The 12,500-nt window shown below is 38.2% G+C and overlaps 1 protein-coding gene across 1 annotated transcript in view; it reads right to left on the bottom strand.

Annotated features, from left to right (window-relative positions):
- Positions 1 to 12,500, bottom strand: part of stk32a (serine/threonine kinase 32A) — a 28,474-nt gene that overhangs the window by 14,014 nt on the left and 1,960 nt on the right. The window contains exons 2-5 of the mRNA XM_060890722.1: positions 11,705 to 11,794; positions 10,280 to 10,335; positions 9,791 to 9,942; positions 5,221 to 5,394 (exon numbers count right to left, since the gene is read on the bottom strand). Of these exons, the coding sequence (XP_060746705.1) occupies positions 5,221 to 5,394; positions 9,791 to 9,942; positions 10,280 to 10,335; positions 11,705 to 11,756 (434 nt within the window). The 5' untranslated portion in view covers positions 11,757 to 11,794. The remainder of the gene's footprint in view (positions 1 to 5,220; positions 5,395 to 9,790; positions 9,943 to 10,279; positions 10,336 to 11,704; positions 11,795 to 12,500) is intronic.

Here is a 12,500-nt window from a genome sequence, read left to right as displayed (position 1 = left end):
TCTGAAGAATCATTGTGTTAATGTGGTGTTAATGTGGTGTTCAGGTGGAAAGAGTTCTGAGTCCTGACTTTTATATTTACACTCTGCCCTTTTTTTAAAACATCGTTCATCTCCGCTGAGCTTTCTTTATTATTCCTCTTTTTTTTCCACCTCATTTATCATCCTCAGCCTCTTTATCGTTTTTCCATTTGCTGTTTTGGTGTCTGTGAGTAAACCACAACACACACTGATTGATGTTTACACACACACGCTCTGCTTTATGGTGATTCTTAAACGTAATAACAGAAATGAAGCCTCGTTCCTCTGAGAGGTTCTGACTCACAGTCTGTCCTGAAATACTGAGCTCCTTAAAGAGGTCTTTCTTGCACGTGTTTGGAGCTACAACATCAGGTTCGACATATGACAAGGGCACCTGAGGTAATCTGATCGTGTCTGATCTATCAGTTTGTTATTCAAAGGCGGAGTGACAGTCAGCGGTTCACCTGAAGCCACTAGCAAAATTTTATTAGTTTATGAATGAAAGAAAAAAACCATGTTCCTTACTGATAACCTACTGATAACCCTTCATTCTATCTTGTTGAGGCTTGAAGCACCTTAATGTTACAGGTGAACGGTTTATCGGTCCCTTGAGGCTGATTTACTTTCTACAAGATCCGAATCAAATCTGAGCTGAATTCAGTAACCTGATTATGTGTGTTTTTTATTTTAGATTACATGATGAAGATCCTCTAACGACAGACCTGCCATTAACAAAACTGCAGCCAACGTTCAATATTCTGTTATTTTGACAATCTTCAGGACTAAAGATTTCCATGTCTCACAGCTATGAGATCTGAGCACATTGAAAGTCCAAATGTAGACATGATGTCCTGAGAGTGACGTCTGCCGAGGCGAGTCTGAGGAAATAGGTTTAGAATAAATGATGTGACTGTCATCAGCATAAGAAACTGATTTCATATGAAACACTTTAGTTGTTAAGAGGCAGTGACGTAATTCAGCCACTGATCATGAATTAAACAATACGCCAGGTGATAGCATCAGGACACACACACACACACACATACACACACACACACACACACACACACACACACACACACACACACACACACACACACACGCAGCACATCTTGCTCTCGTCTCTGTTCTGCCTGTGTTAACTTGATACTGCGCTCTTCTTTCGCTCCAACGATCCGACAACCAATTACCTGCTTCTAATGACCTCATTACATCACGGATCTTGATCAGGGCTGATACCTGATACACACACACGCACACACACGCACACACACTTCTGTTACACACAGCAGATACACTGGGAGAAAGGGAACAGATGGAGTGACACCCAACCCTCAGTGATACAGGTGTGTTTTCTCACAGAGAGGAAGGAGGATTGATTTTCAGTGTGACGGTTCTGTCGGAGACCGAAGTCGACGCCTTTTACGATATCGGCGGCCGATTTAATCGGGTGGATGACAAAGTTGTGTGTGAGTGTAGAACGTCTGACCCACCAACAGGGTGATAAATGTTATAATGTAGTTTCTCCTGTCTGAACCCTGACATGGTTACGGTGAGGACTTGTTTCCTACAGGATGATGTACATGATGCTACACTGAGCTCCATGTCCCTATTTAACGGCTCCACATGAGGGACAGACGCTGGGTTTCTGTAGACTACGGAACATTTCACTTGTTTTTTTATACACATTTTTTTTTACACTCATCTCCTGAGCAGCTCTGCCAAGGTTCTGAGGAAGGATAAATCTAGAAAGTATTGAAATGTTATGAGGCTAATGGATCGTTATCTTTGTGTCCTTATTTGAGGCATAATTAATGTGTGACAGCATTGAGTCTTTCCTCCTGAGAAACACCTTCAATATTATACTCCACAGTGTGGAGACGGGTGTCTACACCGGCTACCTGCTGCTACTTACTGTACGTACAAGGCTCTTAATGGTTTAGCTCCCATGTATCTAACTAGTCTTCTAACACGTTACAATCCTTCACGCTCTCTGAGATCACAAAACTCAGGACTTCTGGTAGTCCCCAGAATATCTAAGTCCACTAAAGGTGGTAGAGCGTTTTCTTATTTAGCTCCCAAACTCTGGAATAGTCTTCCTGATAGTGTTCGGGGCTCAGACACACTTTCCCAGTTTAAATGTAGATTAAAAACTCATCTCTTTTGTCAGACGTACACATAATACATCCCATAATATTGTGCTCTATTACATCAGACTTGCAAATATTATAAACAACAGCTACGTTAATTCCTCTCCACTGCTTCTGTCTTTCTACCATCCCGAGGCATCCAGACATTGTACCAGCTCCAGTTGGACTCTGTGATACTAAAGAGGAGACGTGAACTCCATGTGGTCTTTTACATCACTACAACATTTATCAGACTGTATATTTATAATCACACCCCCAGTGTCACCCACATGAGGATGAGGTTCCCCTTTGAGTTTGGTTCCTCTCAAGGTTCCTTCCTTTACCATCTAAGGGAGTTTTTCCTCCCCACAGTCACCTGAGTCACCTCAGACTTGTTCATTGGGGATAAATACAAACATATTGTGAACTAAATCTATCTAATAATAATCTTGAATTTTGTATTATATTAATATTTATATTGATCTTATTAACCTTCTGTTCCATGTTTATGTTCTGTAAAGCTGCTTTGAGACAATGTCTATTGTAAAAAGCACTACACAAAAAAAGACTGTTGGCTGCTATCTATCTATCTATCTATCTATCTATCTATCTATCTATCTATCTATCTATCTATCTATCTATCTATCTATCCATAACTAAAGGTCCACAGTAACTTTTGAACTAAACTAAATCTATCTGCCTTCCTGTCTGTCTCTTTGTACATCTATCTGTCTATCCCTCCGTCTATCACCCTGTCTATCATCCTGTCTATCATCCTGTCTATCACCCTGTCTATCCCTACGTCTATCACCCTGTCTATCACCCTGTCTATCCCTCTGTCTGTCTCCTGTTATATAAAACCAGTCTGCTGTTTCTGAACTCAGAGAGTGGAGGAGGTCAAACAAACTGCTGTGTGACAGAAAAACAAAACTGTGGATTAAATTGGAGACAGAGCTTGTGGTTTGATTTGTCACGATTCTGCATAAACTAAGCTTTCCCCTGTGATAGGAAAGCAAAACACACACACACACACACACACACACACACACACACACATACACCCACTGAAACTTGATCTTCTCCCGTCTGTGTTTTCATCTCCCCAGTGAGGAAAAAGAGCATCTCGAACCATCTGGGCTTCTTCCATGTCAGTCCTTTAAATCTCTTCTATTATTCTATTTTTAATAAGAGAGAAATGAAGGTGGCATGAAGAGTGAATGTAAAAAAAAAAATGCCGAAAATCTCTGTGTGTTTGTGAATGCAAACAAAATGTGACATTGATGTTTTCACAGATTCCCACTTCCTGAGGCCCATGAGAGCTTTGGGGCTTCAATCCCACTTGGATTATTTACACTGAGAGAAAGAAAATACAGACTGACGCTTTAAACATTTCTATAAAATCTACAGCTTACAAATACTTCACTAAAGTCTAACTTCTAACTACATTTCTTTCTTTCAGCCCACATCCTGTTTTGTATTTATTTGAAGAGCTTGTGGGGGGTTACAGTAATAGAGCAGAGGGCTTGTGTTAATAATTAATTAAACACATGAAGCAATGTGAAAATACTCTTAAGACCATGTGTACTGAAGGGATAAGAAAAAAGAAAGAAACGTAAACCTGATCTGGAAGTAATAAACACACACACACACACACACACACACACATGCGTTCATATGCACACAGGTATGGTCAGGTCCAAAGTTCTGGGTTTGTTTTAAAACGTATTAAAATGATCCCTGGTTCTTGGAACGTCCCTGAGAAGCTCAAGCTGTGTTAAATTTCCATGCAATCTATTTACATACAGATGATGTAAGAATGAAAGTATCATTAATAAACGTTTCAATCTTTCCCTTCCTCCAGTTCTAAACAACCGTGGAAACTTTCATTATTTTAAAACCAGAATCCACATCGAGAACCTCAGTAACACCAGCACATCTTATACACCTTCACTATGGACACAATTTCAATCTCTTCCATCAATGCAAATGACTTCAGAAATGAGCTGAAAACACCTGAGTTCATCAGAGACTGCTAGAGAGTTCATCTAACACTGCCAAGGTTATTTATAATGGATTTGGAAGCTTGATGGATGTAATTCAGCTGAGCCGAGACATAATATACTCTCACTGTCAGTCCTGCTGGGATTTCTCTTGGTTGAAGATATTCTGAAAAATTTCTAAACATCACCTCTGGATAAAATGATTGACTGGAACGAATCAAATTCAGCATGACTCAGTGCTGCATTGCGTAGCATCTGTATATTTTTTTGACTAACTTCTAAGTAGAGACAATTTAACTGACTGAATCTCTGACTTAATGACTGACTGAATCACCTATTGACTCACCGAATGAATCACTGACTAAATCACCTACTAAATCACTGACTGAATCATCTACTGAATCACTGACTGAATCACTGACTGAATCACCTAATTAATCACTGACTGAATCACCTACTGAATCACTGACTGAATCATCTAATGACTCACCGAATGAGTCACTGACTAAATCACCTACTGAATCACTGACTGAATCACTGACTGAATCACCTAATTAATCACCTACTGAATCACTGACTGAATCACCTACTGAATCAATGTCTGAATCACTGACTGAATCACCTACTGAATCACTGACTGAATCACTGACTGAATCACCTAATTAATCACCTACTGAATCACTGACTGAATCACCTACTGAATCAATGTCTGAATCACTGACTGAATCACCTACTGAATCACTGACTGAATCAATGACTGAATCACTGACTGAATCACCTACTGAATCACTGACTGAATCAATGTCTGAATCACTGACTGAATCACCTACTGAATCACTGACTGAATCAATGTCTGAATCACTGACTGAATCACTGACTGAATCAATGTCTGAATCACTGACTGAATCACCTACTGAATCACTGACTGAAGTTAGCTGCTGTGCCGTTTTATGCTGGTGTGGATCATCTGGATCAATCTGTTGTAAATATAATAAGCTATTTAAAGGGTTTGTACATATTGTGTTGACATATTGTGTTGTTAAGCTTTACAGGTGCATGTTATTGCCTTTTACCTGTGAATGATGCGTTTGTTGCGCAGGTAATTCAGCGCCAAAGCGAGTTCACAGATGTAGAGTTTCACAGTGCTCTCGGAAAAATGTACATTCTGTTGAAGATGATAGCGCAGGTCTCCTCCTAACAGAAGATCAACCACCATGAACATGTCCTCCTCATCCTGAAAAGAGTACCTGATACACACAGACAAAGAACATAAAATGTCCATACGTTAATGGACACGATAAATGCACCAACCCCTGAACAGCATCAGTGTGCATTAGCATGACGTTTTCAAGCTCCTTTTACTCATGAGAAGCTAAGCTTTAAATTATTAAATGTATATTAGGCAGAGTGGAAAGTTGACAGGAAAATCAATGTTTAATGACATAAAAAATCTACGCACCAAAATGGGCAAGTCAAAATAAAAGCTGTTCATATTTTACTAAAAGTAACACCTGGTTAATGTGGGGAACGAACAGGAAATTCATTCTCATTTAAATCCAATTTATTTTTTATTCTTTGTTACTTTCTTCTCGATTTTTTTGTTTATGAAAACAGTTTTGTTAAGAAGTGTGAAAGCTGCAATCGTTCCCAGGACTGAAGAGCTCCAAATCCAACGCAATTCCAAAGATTCTCTACTGAAACATAAATTTGTTGTTGTGATCAGACACCTTTCTGTCAGACACTATATGATAAACTACTGGACCTAATACCGTGTTTGGTGAGTCGAGCCAACCATTTAAATCAGATCGATAAAAGTCAGTCGCTTTAGCTTTGCTGTAAGAAGCTCGGCTCAGCGATACGGTGTTTATTATGTTAAACTGGGGGAGGTTTAAAGCTGTCGGTGCCTCCTGCGACTCACCTGAATACTATTGTGGTACTTATTTATACACAGATTCAACTATTATTATTATCATTATTAATAATGATCATGAAAACTGTAATAATTAGAAGGAGAACAAAGAGAGAGAGAGAGAGAGAGAGAGAGAGAGAGAGAGAGAGGAGAGAGAGAAAGAGAGAGAGAGACAGAGAGAAAGACAGAGAGAGAGACAAAGAGAGAAAGACAGAGAGAGAGAATGAGAGAGAGAGACAAAGAGAGAGAGAAAGACAGAGAAAGAGAGAGAGAGAGAGAGAGAGAGAGAGACAGAGAAAGAGAGAGAGAAAGAGAGAGAGCGAGAGAGAGAGAGAGAGCGAGAGAGAGACAAAGAGAGAGAGAGAGAGCAAGAGAGAGAGACAAAGAGAGCGAGCGAGAGAGAGAGAGAGAGAGAGAGAGAGAGAGAGAGAGAAAGAGAGAGAGCGAGAGAGAGAGAGAGAGAGAGAGAGAGAGAGAGAGAGCGACAAAGAGAGAGAGAGAGAGAGAGAGAGAGAGAGAGAGAGAGAGTAAAATATAATATAATAAGATATAATAAGATCAGGCCCTTCTGGGACCCTAACAAGTGTGATGTTACAGGTTCAGTCCTTTAAGTGGAAAACCCCTGTTGTATTTTTTGTTTACTCTGACTGAATCGGGGTCCCGGGGTAATTTTCCCTCCATGACGTTTCGGGTAATTAGCAGACAGGCTGTAAGTCTTTACAGGGAAGACGGACAGAAACAGAAATTCTCAGAACCCTTTGAGTAAACGTTCCTCCTCTGGTCAGGAGTTTAATATGGAGATGGAACAGTTGTGTATCTACTAAACCCCACATCAGCATCGTGAGCCGAACATAAACCAGGTTATAATACGATTCAATAGCTTTTAGACGACAAAACGAGGACTAATGTCATGTCACGTAATGACATCATGATTAAATTTCACCGTCTCTCTCTCTGGAATCAGCTCATTATTCAAAATTCACTTAGGAGCAAGAACAGAAGAGAAAAAAACAGAGGGAATATTCAGTGTGTTAAAATGAATAAGTAAAAATATTTAAAATACAAAATGCGATAGAGAGAGATATAGAGGTGGTGGGGGTGGGGGTGTTGGGTGAGGGAGAGAGAGAGTGTATAAACGTATATTTCTGTGTATAAACAACATCCTATGATCTGATATCAGATTTAATTTGTTCACATGGATTTCTGGATTTGATCCCAATAATCATGTGTGGAGAAAAAAGTGTGAAGTTTATCTGCCTATTTTCACTGATTCTTTCATCTACAGATGAGCAACACTCCATAAGACAATACCAAACACAATACCAAACACAATACCAAACACACACCATACCAAACACACACCATACCAAACACAATACCAAACACAATACTAAAGACAAGATTAAACACAATACTAAAGACAAGACTAAACACAATACCAAACACAATACCAAACACACACAATACCAAACACAATACTAAAAACAATACCAAACCCAATACCAAACCCAATACCAAACCCAATACTAAAGACAAGACTAAACACAATACCAAACACACAATACCAAACACAATACTTAAAACAATACCAAACACAATACCAAACCCAATACCAAACACAATACCAAAGACAATACCAAAGACAATACCAAACTCATCACCAAACACAATACCAAACCCAATACTAAAGACAAGACTAAACCCAATACCAAACACAACACCAAACACAATACCAAACACAATACCAAGCTACTCTGCTGCTGCACTAAACATCATACTGAATTTATTAGTGAGAGTAAATTGTTTATCACCTCTGGCAGGTTTCTTTGACTCACCTGCTGGCGTTTTTATTATTTACTGGCAGTAAAATAACCCAGTTTCATCAAGCTTAGAGAAATGACAGGAACGTTTCAGTCTAAAGATCAGTCCAAAAATGACCATGTCATGTTACATGTGCTTTAAACGTACAGAGAGACTGAATCAGAAGTTATAAATATCAGACGTTAACTCTAATACGATCTTGAGGCCGTATGTGAGGACGTGGAGGTGCATGGACACACACTCAGGGGTAAACGAGTGAACCGGCACTTTACCTGAGACAGGTTTGCTGATTTCAGACGGAGCAGGATGATGGATGACACTTTGGGGCCCAGATTCAATCTCAGGCTGAAAAACCTGCTTATGTAAAGAAGGAGTTTTCCTTCTCACAGCTAAAATCACAAAAATCGACCTGCAACACTTTCTCAGCAGCCTCTGTGGTGATGAGCTGCACGATTTGTGACCAAACTGGATTCTGTTTTCTCTCATAATATTTTATTAAAGCCTTACATTACTGTAGCAGAGTGTGGTTTTGTCTCTGTATCAGTGATTTAATGATTTATTGTATATTTATGTCACAAATACTAAAAGGAATTAGGAATTCCTAACTAATTAGGAATTAATAAAATTTTATTTATTAATTAGGAAAAAAAAAGAAAACACAAATATTTTTTGCTATGATATAATTACAGCTGATTATGTACAGATTAGTGAACTAATTTTATTTTATTATTTCACTAAAAATCCTTCAAAACAAATAGAGCATTTCAAAAAATAAAAGCAATAAAGCAGACTTCAGCTCATACTCATAGGATTCCTGCTAATTATGTTATTCATTCCTAGCTATTTTTTTTTATAAAACTATCCATTATCATTAGTCAATATCAGACTGATCAGGTCCTGAATAATGCAGCAACATGCAAAATCATTCAATCATTGTGATCCTGATGCACCACAAACACCAGCCATGTTACAATTTCAGTTTACTGTCCTGTGTAGAAATAATGGTGAACTAAAGTCATGTGGGGGGTTACGGTGTCTTAGTGGTTAGCACGTTCGCCTCACACCTCCAGGGTTGGGAGTTCGATTCCCGCCTCCACCTTGTGTGTGTGGAGTTTGCATGTTCTCCCCGTGCCTCGGGGGTTTCCTCCGGGTACTCCGGTTTCCTCCCCCGGTCCAAAGACATGCATGGTAGGTTGATTGGCATCTCTGGAAAATTGTCCGTAGTGTGTGATTGTGTGAGTGAATGAGAGAGTGTGTGTGTGCCCTGTGATGGGTTGGCACTCCGTCCAGGGTGTATCCTGCCTTGATGCCCGATGACGCCTGAGATAGGCACAGGCTCCCCGTGACCCGAGGTAGTTCGGATAAGTGGTAGAAGATGAGTGAATAAAGTCATGTGAGTTCACTAGAACATCTTGTGCTTCTGGGTGCATTAACAGTGACAGAAAGCTCCCCTCCTTCCTGCTCGAATAAAGAGGCCATTTCTCTTCACTCGCCAAGACGATTCTGCTTATTGTCCTTAAACTCGTAATTGAAAGACCGACATTGATCTTGCACGAGTGATTTAAGCATTGCACTAGCACAGCAAAGGAGGATGTACTGTGCTTTGCTCCAACAGCTAATAGGAAGAATCAGGGAGCTCCAGATAATTAAGGAAAGAGAAAGTCGTAAAACTCTCGATTGGGCTTTAACGACTGTGCTGTCTTTATTTTTTACTTATTGGACAGAAATCCGAAGACAGAAAACAGAGCGAAAAAACTAAAACTACTAACATTAATCACAGCTTTAAACACTTACTGTATATTTAGTTCAAACTAACACGAGTACGTTGATGTATTTTTTAGCCACTAAGGAAACACGGTTTGGGTTTGATGTCCTGGATGTTAGCCGTGATGGACAGATGAAGCGGTACTCACCAGAAGTTCACCAGGAACGGGTGCTCCAGGTTCTGCATGATCTGAAGCTCTTTGAAGACGTTGCGCACTTCATTCCGTTCCACACACTTGAGCTTGTTCATATACTTCATGGCGTACATCTTCTTAGTGTCCTTTTTCTGCACGATGCACACCTTCAAAATCAAACAAGAAGAGCAGCTCTGCATCCGACATATGACTTCTAACAAAGATGTTCATTAGAGCACATGAAGAACGGATTAGTGATCAGTGTTCGTTTTTACACTGTAATAATAAATACAGTTAGAGAAACCGTCAGTATTTAAGCTTGAGAGTCAGACCACACGGTCTAATCAATGGGGCAGTAATTAACAGGTCCGGGTCATTTTGAGTCTCATAATTATAATTACAATTAAATTCCTTTTACATTCCCTTAGGTGTTAATGTACAATCAGAACATTCAGGTCAGGATGGAGGTGTAAAGATGAACCAGTTTCACACAAGACATCTTACCTTCCCAAAGCTGCCCTTTCCAATAGCTCTGAGTATCTGGAAGTGGTCAAAGTTGACTGCAAATAATTGAGAAGAATTTAGGAAAAGAGTTTTGCATGGTGCACACACACACACACACACACACACACACACACACATTAATTCATTAATTCATTAATAGTTGATTAATTCTCCGTAACAGCAGCTCTGACAGTCACATCACAGCTTTATATTAACGCACTTGTTTTAATATGTTTTTGTTTCCATAGTAACAACTCATTCACAGGGATGTTTACTCCCACACTCCACTGATAACCAGCAGATTAAAAATAAAAACGTCATCAGTGCTTCGTACAACTATAAAAAAAGAAAAGAAAAGGATTTTGTGGTATTATGATATCTCAGGGAAGTGTGGGATGTCATAATGGATCATTATGTCAATATTATATCATCATTCTTGCTAATAATATATGACATTATGTGTGGACTCAAAGCAACTTCTCATATCAGCTGCACTGCTTGTTAAACTGCTGTTTTATCTTCCTTATTTGCAAGTGTCCCTGAATTCATCTAACAAATGTACAGTATTAGTCAGTGATGAATTCAGTACTGAACGTGAACTTATTTCTGAATGCGTAGGATTCCACATGCTGTTGGTAACTCAACATTCAACACAATGAATTTTCTCTTTTCACAACAACTATATTTCTAGCTTGCTGTTTATAGAATGAGGGTTTAATTATATGTTTGAATTATTGGCACAAACATGCACTGAAACCACGTCTCCTTAAAAGAGACAAAGTGATAACAGTGACTCTTCCAAACAAAAAGGAACAAAAATCATTTACTTTTGACTTACTATATATACTGAATACATACTATATATACTGTATACATACTATATATACTGTATACATACTATATATACTGTATACATACTATATATATACTGTATACTTACTATATATACTGTATACATACTATATATACTGTATACATACTATATATACTGTATACATACTATATATATATACTGTATACTTACTATATATACTGTATACATACTATATATACTGTATACATACTATATATACTGTATACATACTATATATATACTGTATACTTACTATATATACTGTATACATACTATATATACTGTATACATACTATATATACTGTATACATACTATATATATACTGTATACTTACTATATATACTGTATACATACTATATATACTGTATACATACTATATATATATATACTGTATACTTACTATATATACTGTATACATACTATATATACTTTATACTTACTTACTTACTTACTATATATACATATTTTTGAGCTATCAATAATATATGAAATAAATTGGAGATTAAATAAAAGTGTAATAAATGAAATATAATGAATTGTTATAAGGGAATGAAATCATAATAACACTTACCTTCTTCATTGTGTTGGCTGTCAGTGGATCTGCTGGATGATCCGAGTCCCATTGTTCCAGCTCACAGAAACATGAGGAGTGTTGGACGAACTGAAATACACATACACACACATACACACACACAAAGTGGTGATGATGATGAGAGTCAGATGCCCCTCCCACACACACACACACACACACACACACACACACAAACAATGATGAGAGCCATATGCTCCTCCCACACACACACACACACACACACACACACACACACACACACACACACACACACACACACACACACACACACACACACACACACACACACACACACAAACACACTAGTTCAGGAGGATTTCCACCAATCCTTAGCACCATAGATGTATCATTTGTGAGTGAGTCAGCTCTTTGAAATGAATCTTTAAGGAATCAATTGAGAGAAGTGGATAAATGAATAAATGGGTAAAGAAACAGGAATCTTCTTCATAACAAAATTAAAATATGAATTAAAAATGCTTAATTTATTTGAAAGCATGTAGCACCTTGATGCCTTTATGTGTTTAAACAGAATTAAAATCAAACATAATGCAAAATTGTTTTATTTTGTAATTCAGAGAGTTTTTGTAAAACAGAAAGGAGGAAAACAACTGAGGCTAAAAGAGCTGACTGGTGAATTAAGCCTATTAGTCTGACTCACTGAAAAAAAAAGAGGAGAAATTTCACAAAAAGAACATATATCTGATGAGTCGAGTTTTGATGAGTCAGATCATTTCGTCTGGAGCCATGATTCTTTTTAAACCTCACACAGTTATTA

Source organism: Tachysurus vachellii, chromosome 17, assembly GCF_030014155.1.
Source record: "Tachysurus vachellii isolate PV-2020 chromosome 17, HZAU_Pvac_v1, whole genome shotgun sequence".
NCBI classification, from domain to species: Eukaryota; Metazoa; Chordata; class Actinopteri; order Siluriformes; family Bagridae; genus Tachysurus; species Tachysurus vachellii.
This window is presented reverse-complemented; position numbering and strand designations above follow the sequence as displayed.